Here is a 19,327-nt window from a genome sequence, read left to right as displayed (position 1 = left end):
GCATAACTAACTTTATTTAAACGCACATTTCAGTTTGCAATAGAATAACTAACCGAAGCTGGCTTAAGGTAAAGCCGGACGGTCCGCAGCGCATCAAATACCCGCACCGATTAACCCCGCCGCAGCCCGTACGACCCGACGTGCTGTCGCGTTTCGCCCCGCAGCGCGTCCGCGGGAAGCGGCGGGGCCGGGACAGGCGCTGCCGTCCGCTCCGGGTCCCGTCCCGCTCCGCTCCGCGCCGTCCGTGGACGCGGGATGGACGCGGGCAGCCGCTCACGGAACCCGCCGCCTCCAGCCCATCCGCGGGTGCGGGGCGGGCAGCGGACCGTCGTTCCCCCGCCCGTACTCACCGGAGCCGCAGCGCTGCGGAGTGTGCGCGCCCGCCGCGGGCGCAGTGAGCATGTGCGAGGCAGGCGCGCATGCCCGCGGATAGGAGCGGAGCGGAGCGGAGCGGGGCGGCGGCTCCGCACCCCGCGCCGCGCCCTCCCCTCCCCGCCGCGCTTCCCCGCGGTGCGTGACCTCGCGAGGGTCCGTCCGCAGCGAGCCCGACCTGTTGCTTCCCCGCAGCGAGCCCGCCCCAGGGCAGCCCGCACCGCGCCGCCGGCCCCGCACAGCCGCGCACAGTCCCGCAGGCGGCCGTCCCGCCCCGCACCTACCGCACGCGTGGGGCCGCGCCGCCTCGCAGCCTGTGCCCTCGGAGCTGTCCGGCCGCTCGCTGCTGCCCGGCCCGGCGGAGGAGGAGCTTGCAGCGGCTCCCGCACGACGCGGGGCCCGGCCGGAGCGCGGGGCAGCCTCTTGTGCGGTCACCAACGTGTCCCCCTGAGCGATCCCGCTGCTCTGCCTGCTGTGCTCAGCGCTCCCCCGCGCTTTCTAACTTGCCGGGCCGTGCTTTCGCTTGCTAGCAGGTACTCCCTCAGCGTGCTTTCTGCTTTCAGCTTTATCCGGCCTGATGCTCTCAACTAAGGTTTAGCTGTATGTTTTTAAGAGGGATTCTTGGTTTAAAACGTGGGCATATGAACACAACATCGACTCCTGTGTCAATTTTTAAACCTCAATTTTAAAAGAATATTTGGAGGAAGTTTTTTTACACGCTCTCCCACACTACCACAAGACCTGCAGAGCTGCAGGAGCAGTCCCGCTCATACAAAGCATCCCTCTGCTCCCACCAACACGAGCATCGCACAGCTCCTGGTGGCCAGGGCTGAACTCCCCCCACCCCACGCCATCCTGCTTCTGCCTCCAACATCCCCGCAGGAATCAGGCTGCATCCGTGACCATATGGAGGCGGAAAAGCCAAAGAGCACAAAGGGTGTCTTTGTGCTTCGCCTCGTCCCAGCACACAGGTAGCACACATCCACCCCTGCCCACCAGCATACCTGCTTGCTGGGGAAGCAGCCTGGCCACGGTGGCATCGGGGTGTTTTGCTTCTGCACCCTGCTCTTCCTCTTTTCTCTCCTCTTTCCAGCTGTTCAGGGCAGGCTGCAGCTCTCCTGTTCTGGCTCAATAGTGGACGAGAGCCTCCAACCCTTGCCTTGACAGCTTTTATTACACCTAGCCCTTTCCTCAGGAAGGGGAGATCCCAGGAACCGCTGTGGAAAAGCCAAAGGAACACAAAGGGTGTTGAGTTCAGGGTTTGAACAAGCTGCAGCCCACTCATGGATTTAACTCAAAATTTTGACAATGGAACAAAAACATCATTGCAACGAGACAGCTGTTTTTACTATCAAAATCTCTCAGATCAGTTTGACTGCAAAGTGTGTTCCTACAGTCATAAGGAGACAAAGCTCCCAGCATCAGCGTGGAGCTGGCAAGCTTCCTAGCATGAGCTACCTCCTGCCGGCCTAGGAAAACCAAAGCTCTTTCAGTTGTTATTCCCCATCAGTTCTCAGCACTAACCCCGTGATTTCCCCATGGGTTATCTGCAGCACTGAGCTTACACCGCTCTCACATTAAACTCTCAGGGATCATGGGTTCGGGGACCTCCTTGTTTCCTTTTTTCTTGTAATCTTGTTGCTGGTGAGGAATCTCTGAGGCACAATAAGCATTTGGGTCTCTCAGGATCTGTCTTGGAAAAAAAAAATCTCTTCCTTTTCCCCCTGCCCTGCCCAGAAAACTGATTGCCACATTAGCTGCTTTTGTAGCTGGTCTTAACAAGTAAGTTCCTATATACTAATCATTTAAAAATGCCTTGCATGCAAAATTCACTCAACCTCTGATTTCACAACATATTTAAATATATGCTTAGTTTTATGCATGTGAATAGTCCTGTAACAATCAATACAATTATTTACTTAAGTGCTTAAAACCAGGCAGGTATTTAAGAGTTAGTATTGTTTGTGGTAATGCCACAGAAAGGCAGTCAGAGACCAGGACCTCATTGTTTGTACAGCACCCTGCACACAGAAAGACACTCCTTGTCCCTTTCAGCACAAGTAATTTTTGCAACTTGTGAATTGGTGCCAGAAACACCTTTTCTGAGCCTGTGGGCAAACATTATTTGTCTGTTCCAAAATCCTTTCTATTTACTAAAAACATTGTATGCAATATTTAGAAAAGCAGATAAGGGTGCAGTGGAAAAAGGGTGCGAAGAGGAAGATAAAGGATATACTTTCAATTCGGAATTTTAAGTATTTTCATTAGTGCTAGTAACCAGCAAAATGCCTGAAGTTCTTAAAGGTGATATAGAAAGGTAGGGAAACAAGCTGCTTTCTGCCCCATGGTTGGGATTATGGATTGGGGTTCTCCCTGTGCTTCTTCCTATGTGCCATATAGTGAACGAATGAACGGAAATTGAAGAAAGATCAGGTATTCACCAAATGGAAGTGCTCCCAGTCACCAGGCTGGTGCTACATAAAGTGTGTTCCTCGAAATCATTCCACTTTTTGCTGTCCACCTCATAGTAGGATTGAACATGGTTGCATCAGCACAAATAAGAAGCGAGTTGGCATTTTGGCCTATAGCGGGCTGTCTGACAGTTGAGATCTCGTGCCACTCTCTGGCACAAACCTAGTTGAGAAGTCCTTGAAAGGCTATGAAGGGTTTGCTGGGTATTGAATATTGGTAACCTCAAGCATAGAAACACCCTAAGTAAGACCTGGAGCATCACAATGTTCTTCTACCAACTGTAAGATTGTAGAAGCAGTGCATTCTGGGCTCTTGCTACTTGTTCTCTGGTCCGTGGGTTCATGTTTTCAATTTATCTTTGCAACCACAGTGCTGAGTAACTTACTTGTCTTCTCAAACTGAGCCTCTTGCATCAAAACACGATGCCAGAGTTCAGGCTTTGTGAAGAGAAACCCTCACACTTAAGAAGACTTTCAACAAAATTGCGAAAGTTGGCAACCCCATTTCCTAACACATTGTTTTGTGGACTGCAGAGAATTTCATTCTCAGGGCTAATGGTTGTTTCCTTTCTGGTAAAGGCCCAGCACTGCTGCCACTGTTATGGCTAGAGCATTAATTTATGCACTGCTTTATAAACAGAGAGGTACCCTGTCCTCATGTAAACCAGAGTGTAAATAACACAAGCTGGAGACTATTTTGAATCTTCTCTGTTACACAGATGAACAGAATTACTTTTAAAGAGGTATTTCATGTATTAGTGTTAAATCCTGCGAGGTGCTAAGGGTCTGACACTGGAAAGACTTGAATCATAATTTTAATACAGCTGAACTGACCTCAGTATAATAAAGCACTTAACTGGGAACTTGCTGCTTAACAGGAGCTTTATGTGAGGAGGGGTAATGGCGCTCTGCTTGGTTGTGTTGGTGATGCCTAAAGGTTTTGAGCCTAGTAGGATGGATTCTTCTGGGAGTGACACTGCATGAAGGACCCAATGCTCACATCTTGGATTCTGTGCTGTCAGACAGTGTAAGATTTTCTTTTTTTTTTTTCCTAAGCAATATTTATTTGCAAAGTCATAGGCCACAATGTTAAACAAATTGCTAGTTGGGTCTTTAGTGCTGATGATGAACCAATATGTGTTGTTTAACCTCCTTTATCAAAATACAGAACATTTGTAAGCAATAAACAAAGTGCAAGTTAGCTATTATAGCTCAAAATTAGGCAGGCAGTAAAAAGTAATCCGAGAGGATGACTGCAGCTACTGATACTATTGAAGCTGGTCTTAAACATATGGTTTCCAATCACTGACACAATGCACAAAAATATAACTCTGCAACTGAGGAGTGCCTGATCTTTTCACCACTAAATGATCAAATGCTCCTGTTTGTTTTTCAGTTTTATGTCCCGTTCCCCTTTCTGGTTTTTAAAAGTGGAAGCTTTCATTAGCTGAAGATTTGGCCCTTTGTACCACCTACAGATGGGCTTCATTAATCAATTTCCATTACTGGCTCGAAATGAAAAAAAAAACAAAAAACAAAAAACAAAAACCACCACCAGATTTTTTTTCTTTTTTTCTTTTTTCTTCTTTTTTTCTAAACCATCCCACTATTTTGCTTGGAATTTCTCCTGTAGAAACAGAAGATCTCCATCCTTCCTGCTTCCTCCGTGCTTTAATAGAAAAATGATTACCGCTCTGAAGACAATGAACTGTCACAAGTAGCACAACTACTAAAAAATATACGATCTATTGCAGAGTGGGGTGCTGCCATTCCTTGCAGCAGACAGTCATCCCTGACAACAGGAATAAAAACAGCAACATCTGTGATCACAATTAATTTGCACGGAAAGGTATTAAAATTGAACATTTTGGTGAACATTTTGGTCTTTTTCTCCATAAGCTCTTTAAATAGCAATGGGAGAGAACATTTCAGAGTTGGGCTTCCTTACAAGCTGGTGATGGAGCATTATATGCAAGAACCGCTCGCTTCCTGCTGACTCACTGCGGCACATGCCGCTATGAACCCTGTTCTGACTGTGGGAAAAGGCCATGGCTCTGCTGGCAGGAGTTATGGTCTGCAGCAGAAATCTGAAAACCTGACTGGGACAGAGGTAGAGAAATATTTTAAAGATTTGATATGTTATTTCAATTACCACTAATAAAAAATCACTAGGAGTTTAGACATCAATCCGCTGGGAGAGGAGGTCTACCAGTGGATTTTTTTGGTGCTAAAGCAGAGCTGGAAAATGGCCAGTTTTCAACTATAATCAATACATGCATTGTGAGTCAGATTAAGAAAATTTTTATTACTTTTTAACAAAAGAATTTTCCCTTTGAAAAATAGGATGTGTTTGTGGCCCAAAAGGAAGACGCCTGGCTGATTGCCCTTTGACTGAAAATGGAAGGTATTTCTCAGTTTTCTGCAGTTCTCTCAGAGGCTGCTAACTTTTTTTTTCTTATAACATTTCAAGAAAAGTACTTTGTAGACATCAGCTTCCTCCTCAGGGAGGACTGGTGAATTCCATGGGCTGGCAAACCTACTCATAAATTTTTGTCTGTTTCTGTGTGATTAGAGCAGCACGCATGAGACAAAATATAATTCAGGGACATCACCAGAATTACTTCTGTCCCCTATAATGTTTCATCTGCCTCCAGGTAGATGATATTTCAGTAAGCCAAATAATGAACGTTGAGCAGGCAGCAGGTTAGGCACTGGCTAGCTTCTGATGCAAAAGCATCCAAGTCCCTCCCTGTGACAGCGGCACTGCTGGTACAGAGGGGCTGACCAGCCTGCTAGGGGTCTTCCACTTAATGCTTCCTCTAGAATTGCCAAATATTTTGGGCTTTTGTTCACTCATGAGCCAACAGCCATCCCGCTTCCAACTTTGCATCTGATTCTGACTGCAAGAGGGAGTTTGATTTTAGTAATCTGAATGGAAGCACTCTGGAACTTTCTTAATATGCCTGCTTCTGCTTGGAATCAGAACTTATTATTATGTGCACTAAAATTGATAATCAAAGACAAATACTTCAATGTTTTATTTTAAACTTGGAGAACGTTTACTTAAATTCAACCTACTTCTGTTCAAGAAGCTAACTTTTAAGTCACATTATACTTGATGGAAAAAGTAGGGACAAATTCAGTTGTACTTTCAATGTAATTTAACTACACCATAGAAACAGGCTTTCAGACCTTTCATCGAACTGATTTACGAGCGGAACTAAGGCTTGCTTAGTACAACATTTTCACAGTAAGAGTTACATTCCCACCAAAGGGAATGCTGTCAGGTAGAATGACCATGAGTCAATTCTGCCAGACTAATTGCTCCGTTCAGATGGGCCAATCTACCTGCCTCAAAACTTTCATAATTGAAACAATTAATATTTAAGTAATGCTCCAAAATTTGACTTAAATATTATAAACTGAGAATAGGTGCAGAGGGGTTTTTGCTGCTTTTCCCACCAATAGCATTGATTGGACTTCTAGATTTGTTTAACAAACTAATGTTAAATGATGGAGGACTGGAAAGTATGAAAGGAAATATGCTTCTAATATACCACCTTACTACATTTACTGAATGCAAATGACTGCAAACTGTAAAGATCTGCCCCAAGTTGAAAGAACAAATGCTCTTTCTAAGTGTCATGTAAATAAACTGAAATATAAAAAAATCATATATAGTCTGATAGTGCTAGGAAATAACTAACAGTCTATTCTCATGGGGTTCTTTTGTTTGGTTGGTTTGGGGTATTTTATGTGTGTGTGTCAAGAAGAAACACAACATTTCACTTGTTGATTATGGCTGAGATAATTTGCATCTTGTTAGTCCATGCTGAAGGAAGGAATAAGCCACATCCTCAGTGAGACTGAGTGCTTCACATACCCTTTCGATAACTCATTGGTCACCCTTTGGAAGTGTAAAGCAAATAAATCAATATGATTTATAGTTTTGGGAGCAGACCAATTTACCTCGAATAATTCTTTTAAAAACTGACTCTGTTAAAATGTTTCCTATTCATTTTGTGCTCAAGAAGATAATTAGACTAAAGTGTTCCCTTATGCTCAAAAAATGTGACCTTTTATGATCTAACTTTTACTTTCAGTCAGTGTGCACCTTTTTCTCACTACTGTGCAGTTGTGCAGCGGATGTTCAGGCAGGAGGCTGCCCTTTATGTCCTTAGGTAGAGGGCAGACAAGTGTCTGCTGTCTATGGCACAGCCCAGCATTAACCCAGAAGGTTTGCTCATCTGCTGTGCAATAAGCAAAATAACTTGGGGCTTTCGTGAAGTTATTCCAAACTGTGGGAAGTAGTATGGTAAGATCTCCATCCGGCCTGTGGCAATTTGAGAACATCTACTGCCTTGTTTACACCACTTGAAAAATATAATGAATACAGTATGCCCTCTCAAAAATAATGTTGCATATAAGGCTGGTAAATTTATAATAAGAGATTTCATAAGAGCATTTAGCACATCACCTCTCTGTAAATGTTAATTAAGTGTTCCTTGTAAAGCTTTGCTGAGATTCTATTACACCCAACAGGAGAAATGCAAGCAGCAGGGATGCCAAAGCAGCAGCAGAGACTCAATCCAGTGGTGATTCAATCCAGTTGTCATACTTCCTCCTATTCATTTGTATTTTGATGATGGTTTTCAACTTCCCCCCGAACTGTCATCATGGCTCATTTATTTTAGGGATCGGCAAATGCCAACAGCTTCCTAGCGACAGATGACCCAGGAAGCAAGTGTTACCCAGCACAGGCAGCGACAGGTACAAGTAGTGGAGCCTATTGAGTGTCCCAAACACAAGGGACAAGGAACCAGTTCCAGGGAACTTCCAGGGAGCCCACTATAAGGAGCAAACCAGAAGGGACCAGGGAGAAGACTGGAAATGATCTTGATCAGCACCTACCCAAGAGACAGGCTGGACAGGCATCCACAGTCTAGGAATGAGATGAGTGTCCTGGAGCTGAGCTGAGCTAGAGGGTTCCATGTGGCTGCTCAGGGCAATTAAGACTTCTTGATAAATTCAGGTCTGTACCAATAGTTAGAAAAAGGTGACTTGTAACTTTTTCAGTTTGTTTGTTTGAGTTTGGTGCAGGGAATGAGCAAACAAGTTGGGGCAAATGGGGAGTCACTGACGACTTAGGCATAAGTCCAGCTCTTCAGAAGAAGGGTTTGCGCAACGAAGCGCAGAGCTGGGGATCGGGTGTGCAGCAGCTGGAGGCTGGTTTTGTGCAGTCCAGACACCCTGCAGGAACCTGTGCCACATTGGGTACCTGGTATCTTGTCACTGGCATTTTATTGTGGTTCTCTGGATGTTGTAGCCTGGGTGAATCTACAGAATCTTGACATCAAGCAAACCAACTCTAAGGGTCACACTTACAGCTGATACTTTACCTGAAAGGGGCAGAAATACAGAGTAGTTCCTTTGGAGGGGATTTACAAAAGATAGTAAAGTCCACATGAGATGATCCACATGTTAAAACTTGTTATATTAGGCCACCAAGGCTCCCTGTGCGGCATAAAGTCTCTGAGAAGAACTGGTGCTTCTCTGATTCTCCACAAGTTGAGATCCTTTTTACAGCATGTGCTTGTACTGAGGGAGATGGATCAATTGCTGCTTTGTGCGATATCAGCATCCTTCAATATCTATTTATATGTGTTTACACTCACTTATTTTTTGTCTCTTTGAGCTGATAGAAAATAATGTCTCTTTGGGTGAAAATGATTTTGCAGTCAGAACTCATGGGCCTTTTCTTATTCATTTCAAGGGCTGCCAGTTTTAACATCAGCTTCCAGAGGCCCTGTATACCCTGTACAATACAGACCAGAAATACTGAGTACATTACAAGTAGCAGGTTACACTTCAAAACACTTGGTTCACAGTGTTCAAGGCCATTAATCATTTTTATTACACTAAAGGACTGAAAGGGCTTAGAAACTTTGCCTAGGAAACAGTACGGATTCTGAACAGCTGCACTATGACTCCTGCTCACATTAGATTTTGGACAGACCACTGATTTTCAGTAAATGTTCTTGGCGGCCAGGAAGTGCTGAAACTGGCAAACTTTCTTTGCTTCTGAAATGAAAAACATGCTGGTTACTCTGATTTAGATCATCAGTATGGCCCAGATTTACCACTACATCACACCGTCATAAAACTGGAGTATCAGGGGAATTTAGTTCCAGACCAGACACAAACCAAATCAATTGCAGGGAGCCTATATAATCCTTTTTTTTGTTGTTGTGTGTTTTTGAGGCTTCGTTAATTGGCATTGCATAAATAAACTTTGTTGTTGTTGTTGTTTTGTTGTGACAATTGTTAGTAAGGAAGATAGTTGGTAGTATTTGTATGTGAATTAAATTTTCAGAATTGCAAAGCATTGCACTTCTCTGACAAACAAAAGGATTGGTGTCACCCACGCAATTGCATGTATGTTAAAACTACACTTAATGTCTGTATATGTTTTTGCATACTTGACTTGACAGACAAACACACCATAAACTAAAGTAGTTTGGACTTATGAATGGGGGAATTAAATGCATAGGAATATTTCAGTTGTATAAAAAGAGAAGAATTTTTACCCCCAAATGGCATTCAAATCAGATATTTTCAACAGAGACAGGGGGAAGATAAATACCATTTTCATTCTCTGCGTAAAGCATTTGTATTAAGATCCAGAAGGATCTGTTTTGTAATTTGACTTTTCCTAAAAGAAAAGTTCTCACAAAGACAATTGTGTGTCCTCAAAAAGAGTTACACCAAAAAGTGCTTTATTGCAAAAAAAAGTACAACTGGCTGCTTGCTGAAGTGCTGCAGCCAGAGAAATAGAAACATTTTCTGTATTTGTCATTTGCAGTTCTACGGAGATCTTTATGTAGCAAATACATGGGGAAATGTAAATTCAAGAGCATTTGATGTGATTTTTCAAATATTCAATATAAAAAGAAGCCCATTTCCTAGCTCTGTAAAAATAAATTTACTGTTTGTGGGTTTCTTTTTTGTTTCTGAGGAGAGGCCATTACACAAAAATCTGTTTTCTTTCTTTCCCTTTTCCCTCTTTAATGGTAGGGTAACTTTCCAGTTTTACTGCTTTTATAGCCCAGAACCCATGCATACTGAGTAGAATTCTCAAATCTCTCAACATTCATAACTTTAAAAATCTCATGATTATTAAATTAATGTCACTGTTTTGCAATGGAGCAGAGGCCTACGCTCTTATGATTTATTGCACAGGCAGTTGACACAGCTGCAGGAGGGTATCAGACAGTAAGCCACTCTGTCTTACTCATAGAGACCCACATCTATGGTTGGTGTTTCTGCTTCAGTAGCATTTGAGATCTCATTCTCCTCTATACTCACATGCGAAAATAGTGCCTTCCCAAAGAGCTGAGTTTTTAACAGACAGAAGTGGTAAGAGGAAATAGGAGGGCTTCTCTGTTCTCTGCTCAGGTTCCCAACAGAGAAATTCATGTGCGTGATGCTGAGTCCTTCTGACTTCAATCTCCTTTCAGACAGCAGCACTTCAAGATAGTACAGAAAAATAATTCAGTCCACAGAGTCACTTTGAAAGTAAGCTTGTGTCCTGACAACTTTCCACCAGAGCATGCCCAGCTTCCCAAACTGCTTTCTTTTGTTGATTTTGGGATGAACTTGACTTTCATCACAGAGAACCCTCTCCTTTGTTTTCTAAGGCTTTTTCTGCCAAGCAGAGTAAGTGTATTTCTCATGCTCAGCCCTCCGAAGGCATTGAAGCATGTTGAATACAGAAGAGTAATTTGTTCCCTCGGGCTGTATGTGTCTTGCTTTAAAAATTACAAGATGGGAATCTGTGGCAGTGCTGAGAGCACACACTGGATTTGTTGTATGGTGAGAAGAAAACAGGTTATGGCTTATCTTGTTCATTCACTGCAGATAAGAGAGGCACTGCCCTTTTCACTCTTTTGTTTCTTTGAGTTGGGATCAAATCCCCATCTGTCCATCAATGTGAACAATTGTGTCTGAGTCAAGAGCACTTTGATTTAAAATGATATGGTTGGAAACACCCTCTTTGCTAAGATGAAATGAACAAGGAAATGGCCCCATGTAAGCTTCTGGGGAGAGACTGTCTGCTGAGCTCACAGGCCAGTCAAAATATGCTTTCTGGCAGGGAAAGTAATTAACAGAGCAGTTTCAATAGATGGAGATTCAAGGGCAAAAGACTAGTGTTGTTCTACAGTTCTTTTGGGTTGAAACTTAAATCCAATTTTAATGAGGTCATAGGAGAAAATTAATTTATTTTCTATATTCCAAACAATATCTTCTTTGTTAAACAAGAAGATTGGAGAGTTGTAGATTTTAAATTTTTTTTTTTAATAATTATTGATATATGCTTAAAAATGTGCTTAAAAATCCCTTTCATTTCCTGAAGACAATCATGTGATAATCTTAAGTGGACCACATAAACGCATTAATCTCATAACCCGTGTGCTACAGAGAACTGAGAAACCTCCACACTTTGGATTTCCTCTGGGTGGGATGTCAATTATGATGTGAAAGGAGTGGTTCCGTAGTGGAAATACAAAACTGCTGAGTAACAGCAACAGGAGTACACAGTGTAATCCAGTGGATGTGGTGGAAACTCTGCTGTTCAAAACATCAAAACCTTATGAGTGCTGAGAGTCTTATAGCACCCAATGTTCTTCATAATCTCCAAGCATGCTGGGGGTAATGAGCTATCCTTGTGCAGAAGAACTTAGATGCAAGATTCTAAAAGATTCAAGTATTAAGAAATATAAAGAAACAACAGTTCTGAGTTTAGCAGATCTGGCAGCTATAAAATTTGAACCTGCAAGTTTGCCAGTTCTGCAAATAAGGGCATTGGCCAATGTAACTGCAGTGAGGAGGTGTCAGCTATGAGTGGTGCTGTGGGCATCTTGGGGTACTGACATCCTGCAAACATCCCCAACTCCCCATCCGCCTGCACTCTTTGGCAGCGCCCAGGTATTTGGTGTATGTTTTTATGGATCTTGTGAGGCAGTGTGAGGTGCTGTCTGGGTGCCCAGTAAGTACCAAATTGTCCTGGGATCCCCATCTGGGGCTTGGCTTTGTGTCTATCACAGCTGGGGTATGAATATCACCATTGTTCTTCATTACCATTTTTCTGAGTGCTTTGTATGTTCTGTTTCTCACACGAAGTGAACCTTAATGATTCTATGCTTCTATGAACTGGTGGGAATGGAAGGCCTTGAGGCAGCCCATGTCTGATGGCTTCTCACTGTGCACAGGCAGGTAACACTTTATCACGTACATGGGTCTCATATGGATTTTGGAAGGAAATGAACTAAAGGGAAGGCAGATATTTGGATTAAGAGTGACATGATGGAAGTGCTAGTATAACAACAATGCATTAAATTATTCTACTGTGGTCAGGAAACAGTCTCTGTATTCAGCAGTTTCAGATAAATCTCAGTGTGTGTCATTGCTTCAGACCCTACAGTGACTGATAATTTCCAGGAAAGGGAGAAACACGTTCTGCAGCTCTATTACTATGAGTGCTTTTCAAGTGGCTGCATTGATGCCTGGAGTTCATTTTCGCACACCCTTCCACAAAATCCGTGCAGGATCTTGTGCCAGCAGCTTCATGGCCAGGGCACCATTAACTCTCTGGTCCTTGTGCAAATTGTTGCTACTGCACTGACAGCAAAGGGTGCATCCTCCTGGAGAACTTGGTGCAAATAAAAATGCACTTACAAGTAGACTGCTAAAATTTGATTTCCCAAAGGACTGAGGCAGTCCTGCTGGGTTATGAAGCTGTGATTCCTGACCAGGCTTCAAACCTGCTGTTTAGTTACTTAAGTCATCACATGGCAGTTGATGCCTGCACTAAATGGAAAAGTGTATTCTTTACATGCACATGCAGTTTAATGTCTTTGCCAAACTTTTTTCACCTCCTCTGCTACTCTAAGCCATCACCTGCTAGTGCTTGTGGCGTGCAAATTGGAGAGTTTTCTTTATGGGTTGCACATAAAATCCACACCTCTGGTCATGCATGAGAAACCACTGAAAGAGCCCGATACAGTCCTGAAACTTGTTCCATGTTTTATGGACAAGACCTTAAGGTTGTTTACTTTTCAGAAATGCACCATGTGTCATGCCTGACCCTGCTGGCACTCACAGATACTAAATGACACACTCTTGGCAAGGAACCCAGCTGGCTAATTATGCATGCAGTTTACCTACATACTGGCTTTAAAAGGAGCTCAATTAAATGATCCAAGGGGTCAGCAGGAAAATGAAGGCATTACTAGAGCAACGAAACCATTTCTGCCTACCCAGGCAAGGCCAACTATATTCACAGTGTTCAGGAAAAAAATAAAAGAAAGCAGATGTTTTTCCTTTAAAAAGAAGCATATCTTGCTCACTATTGGCATTGAACGTTATCACTCTTGACATTCATTTTTATTATTACTGAAGAGATTTTCATATTATTTGGGTTTTATTTTACTGCTTATACTTTTCACATTCATTAGCTGTCCGTTTCCAGGGGGCCATTTTTAGAGAAGTGCTAGTTTGAACAAAGATAAGAGAATGTCTCTCTCCTCTGCCTTCATAGTTGATAGTTTTATAGCTGGAATGGTATAACATTAGCATTATTTGTGGAATACAATGGGCTTTCCAAATAAACCAGACTCTTAATTAAATGGATATACCCAAATTAAAGCTATTTGTCTAACAAACAAACATATTGCTAAGAATACTTATTACAGCTATTGTCAACAATGGGGTTCCAGGGTTTCTGGAAGGCTCACCATGGGGCTTTGCCTGGGTTGCTGCCAGATGTGATACTGAAAGGTGCTGGACACAGCAGTGTCCCATGCTTTGTAAATACCTGAGCATGGGCTGTAGTTCTGTCCCTGCAGGCCAGCAGCCACCAGCAACCCCAGGAGCAAGGACTGTAGGGACATTTCCAGCATTAAAACATTTGGCATCTCACTTCTGCTCCACAGCAGTGATGAGTTTTCTCTGGAGGTTTGCCTGGCCTTACTGGGGGATATACATCTTGCAAAAGAGGGCATGAACTTGAGTTTCCCTGGTTAAATCTTGTGACATGCAGCCTTTGAGATCTACCCAGCAAATGCATCCTGCATTTGACTATGGGAACTCAAAGGCAGATCATGCCGCTGCTGTCCATTTGAAGCATTTTTGCTTCTGGTGCCTATAAAATAACAGGGAAAACTTCTTGGGAGGGGAAGATTTTTAAAGTGAGATGAATTCCTGAAGTCATTACACTCGGTTAGTGTCTTTCACAACACTGCAAAGTTCTAGGTAATGGTATGCATAACCCTGAAAAGCAGAAACAGAAAGACAGGAAATTATGGCTGAACTTGTGTTTTTCTTAGGGTGTGTGTGCTCACTGTTGGAGCAGTCAGTGCCAAGTATTGTGAAACACAGTGAGAAGCCCCTTAACAGCTACGTTGCTGTTTAAAACTCAGCCAGATTGTAGTGAGATGTGGAAATCTCCAGAAGAGGTATCCTGTAAGGGAAGGCAGCTGCCTTGAGAAGTGCCACTTGCACCTCTGGGAGTCTCATGTACACCCCGGCTGCAGCTCCAGCATCATAAGGAGGATCCTTGCATATAAGAAAACGTGAGCTGGTGTCTGAAGCAGTACTGATGTGCTCTTTCAGCCTTTAAGGGTTTAGATAATCCTCCTAACTGTCATTTTCAGTATACTTGTATTTCAAATTAGATTATATCTCATTATCTACTGACATGATATTAGAAGTGTTTCTTTAAGGATAACTTCAGATGTCACAACACTTGGGCAAAAACACTGCATATTCCAGCAGATAGTTGGTCTCAGCCCTATCTGTCTTATGAAACCCTCTTCAAAAGTGGTTCATGTGCATGAAAACTCACAGAAGTGTGAGTCTAACTGGCAGACCTTGTTCCCACAAGTATGCATCCACCCTCTTCCAGGACACCCAGAAAGTCTGGTGAGATCCTGACTCACATTGATAGCTGATGTGCCCAGTGCTCTGGTATATGAGGTTCTGGTCCTGAGCCTTTCCTTGTGTGTTCTGAAGTGGTCTGAATCACCTGCCATCAGTTTTCTGTGGGAGATAAGACGCAGCGGGGTGCTATTTGCTGAAAGCCATGTTAGGTGCAAGATGGATGAGCTACTGATCTTCCTCTCTCTCTCTCTCAGCACCCTCTGTGCCTTTCCTCTTCCTGGTATCTCCATTTGGCTTCTCCCTGCCTGATATATGGCTGTCTATGTGACTGGTCAGCCAACCCCTGATTTCTATGACTTATTCAGGGTAGGAAAACAGCTCTTGCTTTGGATAGCAAGGATAGGGGAAGCAGCAGCAGCAGACTTCCAGCCCTTAAACATTCACAAAAGGTGAGAAAATGAAAAGCAGCCGTTGGGCAGCCACGTGAAAGGGTTAGATGAAAAAACAGTAAATTGCTCTGAAGTACGCACTGACAAATATGATCTCTAAACACTCTCCATTAGATGTAGCTTCTTCCAAATTCTGACAGAGAAATGGTGGCGTCTTACCATACCATTTGGCTCCCATTGTTCTGTAAGATCCTAATGTAGCAGCCAAATCTTTTTATTACAGAACAGATGAGTCCTGAGTGGCCTCCAGAGCTGTGCAGATGAATACCTGACATAAAGTTTAGTGAGCACCATAAGGAAAAGATCAAGCCCTGCTCACGCATGTTGTTCATTTACACCTTGCATCACAAGCAGCCCCACGTCTTCATCTAAGCTTTGTATTAAATCTGGACAATGAGCTTAATTCACCACCACATTCCTTTATTTTTACCTCAGGATAATTCCATTTAAATCAGAGTATGGACTGGACTAACACAGCGTTTTTTGTGCCAAAGAAATCAATGCTACAAGCCTTTGAGCTTCCTGACCTGCTGTTTTGCTTTAGCCTTCACTTTGGGGTTTTTTAAACCTACTTGGGGATCTTGATGGGTTCATATTTGTCAGAGGCTCCTCTGCTGTCTCAAGAGAGCCACTTAGGTGTTAGAATTAAATACCAAATGACAGATTTTTCATAGCATGGGAAGAGCGAAACAAAACAGCTGTCTGCATAAACCTGAAGGAGCAGGAACTGGGCTGCCCTTTAAAAATAAACCTGGCATCGGGGATGGTGACTGAGATAAAGTCATAGCCAAAAATGCTGAATATTTAGGATGCTCAAAAATATTCTTATGTTAGTGGTTTGCAAATGTGGAAACAATATATTCAAGCTTTATTTTCTTAAGCATGTTCTTTGGCTGAAAGTGAAGTTCAACATTCAAAATGACCATGTAATAATGGAACTCTTTTAGTCAATCCACTGTTTTCCTGTATTCGGTCGGATCCTGCCTCTCGTGCCAAAAATAAGTTTTTACTGAGTTTTACTTCTGTTAGCCTGAATGAGTCAAAACAATAGAGAATGAACAAACTGAAGATTCAGTTATACATACCCAAGATGACTAAATTCACCTGCTTAAACTTGCTAAGAGAGTGGAGTATTACAAACATTGATAAGATCTGACCTAGACCTACAGAAGATGAAGGTACATCACTGAAATAACTCCCACACAATACACAAGAAACTTTAGAATTAGTAACTGGACTCTAATTAAGCTACATTTACTTGTAACATGCATACATTTTGATGTATGAAGGGATTCTAAGAGAGACTAAATACTGCAGGAAGGCCTTATCCCAAATCAGACTGACAATCTTTATGCAGACAGTTTTGATTTCTTGTGCACTGCAGGTGTTAATTCCATATTGGAGATGATTTGAAAAAGATTCCATTTACTGCTCTTGTATTTCATTTCTCAGGATCTCCAAGAGTGTTTCCCAGTTCTTGTATGAGAGTGTCTACTCTGATTATCACTCAGCTGCAGAGTACAGGGCCCAAATCCATAGGTTAAGCTTGGCTTAAATTGCCATAATAAAATCACTGTGTGTCTAAATTGTCTGTTCCAGCCTTTGCTCAGTGGTGCCACACAAGAATGGACCATAGTACACAAATCTTTCTGCAGGGTGGTGCTTGGATTGGAGGCCATGACAGAACATAAAACCAGATTAGTATCATACACTATCAAGCTTTCCTGCATGCATTTCATATGAGTGCATTTACCTGGGAAGCTGAATAAAACTGGAGAGCTGTTCAAGGTGAATTTTGAAGCAGAGCTGAGGCCTGAAGATATTTCTCAAAACCACTGCTAATGCAAGAAATGGGTGCATGTTTTTCTCTGTGTCTCTGCTTTCTCTGATGTGTTCTAATGTAGCTTAGATGAAAGTTTTAGGATAACAAATACTGTCTAGTAGTAGCTGCATGCATGTTCATTTAAGTCATTAAATTATGCACAAAACTTAATTTACATTTCACAAATTCTGTTGAAATAGTTAATTAAAGATGAAGAACTCAGAAAGTGCAACAGTTGAGAATTAAGGTTGTAAGTTTAATACAACCTTCTTTTTTTCTTTACTTGATTCACTTAAATCATAATTGTATTATACTGTAATGCTTCATCCACTGGATGCTCACTGGCTATTCAGCATCATTATATCCCTTTTTAATATGAGGTCCCAGATGTTTTGTACTGCACATTATTCAAATGCTGCTGGAATATAAACTTAATTTGCTTGTGTACATTTCCGCAGTGGCATCACCATCATATCTGAATGCTTCCTAAAGTCAATTACACCATCTTTGCATCAATGCTGCAATAGTTAATCATATTATTAGCTCCCTTTTACAACTAGGAAGAGAAGATAGCTGCTCAGCTTCCTCAAGTCTCCAGTGACTATTTGCAGACTAGGATTATTGAACTTCATGAGTTAGATCTAGGCAAAGCTTAATGCTAGGTGAAAGACCCAGACAGCACTGAGCTTCATTTTCTTACTAAAAAGAGGATGGGGCAAGAACTTCCCAGTGAATGATATGTGAGACTGCTATCTTCAGAATATCCCTAAGCTTCAGAGGCGTCATCTGTGTTGGTGAGCATGTCAGGATCTAAGTGGCAACACTTTTCGATCTGCCTGATGTGATGAAAAACTGTCACAGACCGTAGTCCTGTGATCAGAAGAGCCTCAACTACCTCCTGAACCTGTGCTGAAAGAGCAGGTGGAATTTATTCCAATATGTCTTCTCTAAACATAAAAGCGAATATTGGAGGATTCCACATCTGGTATTACTGTAGATGATGCCCCATCTTTTCTTGTTGCCGGTGAAAACATGCAGAGCAGTGCTGACGAACACAGCTCATGTTCTGCTTTCTGCAGCTCTAGGGAGGAGGCACTCTGGCTTTCTGGATTAAAGCTATTTTCACTGCTCTGAGCAGAGTGTATTTCTTCCTGGGTAGCAGCCAGTTATGCAGCACATCTGCAAAATCAGGGGGATGCGTCGTTTGAAGCAGTGTCACTGCTGTATCATGTCCATTTGTAAAGGGATCCTTATTAGTAGATCTTACACTAATCACAACAACGAGGGAGGAATTTTAGGAAAATAAGTTTAAAATAAACAAATTTCAACAGACCTGAGCAAAATGGACTGACAGCCATCAGACAGAGATGAATATGCCTGGTTATGAAGCTGAGCTTCTGCTTTTGAGCAAGTCAGATCACTGGTTTATTATGAAGTCATATTAAATATCTATTTTCTCTTCTTTTGCCTTTGTGCCCCTTCATTGCTGATACAAATTCTGAGACACATTTAAGATTTGCTGACACTGTGATGCTGAAGGCACAAGCTATACTTTATCAGCAAGACCTATAAAGTGCCCTCCCAGCTTATAAGTTTCTCAAGCACCTATATCTTGGCTGATAGAAAAGGGAACATGTTATTTTTAACGGAACTGCCATGAATATAATAATGTCTGCAATAAATTAAATGAGAAGGAAGGACACCTGTGCTACCCCCTTGTTTGCTACAGGGCAGTGTCGGGAGGTGAGAGCAGGCATGGGAGAACATTTACGGTGCAGGAACAAAGACTCTGCTGACCCCTGACATCATTTAAAGCTACTTGATGCCAAGGACTTCCTCACTTTATACGGATATTGAAACAAATAAGTCATGGAAATGATGACTGACCCCAGCCATATGGGAACAGAGAGATTAGTTGCTAATATGGAAAGTTACCTGGCCAGCACTGAGATCAGTCCCAAGGGAGGTGGGAAGATCACAGGATGGGCTGCCGAAGCCGTGAGGTAATGTGGCCTCTGGTGAAGAGGAGCTGGAGGTTGAGACAGCCGAAAGACAAGAGGCAAAGGGTTTGCTTTGCTGCAGCCAACAGCGTTCGTAATAATGTGGCTGCAACATGCAGATTTTAAATTTAGCAAATGATTATTGGTATAAATCACCTTGGAAAATAGTGAAACTATTGCAAGGAGGATCAAAGCATTAGAGATCTATAGCGCTGGGAAAGCAATGAAAGCTTGAGAGAAGGAGAAAGTAAAAAGCAAATAATATGTTGCAAGAGA

The 19,327-nt window shown here is 42.6% G+C and overlaps 1 protein-coding gene across 4 annotated transcripts in view; it reads right to left on the bottom strand.

The window, feature by feature from the left end:
- Positions 1-838, bottom strand: part of EYA2 (EYA transcriptional coactivator and phosphatase 2) — a 90,267-nt gene extending 89,429 nt beyond the window's left edge. The window contains exon 1 of one of the 4 annotated variants that reach the window (XM_015881571.2): positions 657-838. Coding sequence is in view for 3 of the 4 variants with exons in the window: in XM_015881569.2 (XP_015737055.1) it covers positions 351-421 (71 nt within the window). In the remaining variant the exon portion in view is untranslated. Of the gene's footprint in view, positions 1-350; positions 490-656 lie in introns of those variants that run through there. The other 3 variants (XM_015881569.2, XM_015881568.2, XM_015881567.2) reach the window with 3 other exon arrangements.
- Positions 839-19,327: the final 18,489 nt, after the last annotated feature.

This window comes from Coturnix japonica, chromosome 20 (assembly GCF_001577835.2).
Source record: "Coturnix japonica isolate 7356 chromosome 20, Coturnix japonica 2.1, whole genome shotgun sequence".
Taxonomy (NCBI): Eukaryota; Metazoa; Chordata; class Aves; order Galliformes; family Phasianidae; genus Coturnix; species Coturnix japonica.
The sequence above is the reverse complement of the archived record's forward strand: the minus strand, read 5'-3'. Positions and strand labels throughout refer to the sequence as shown.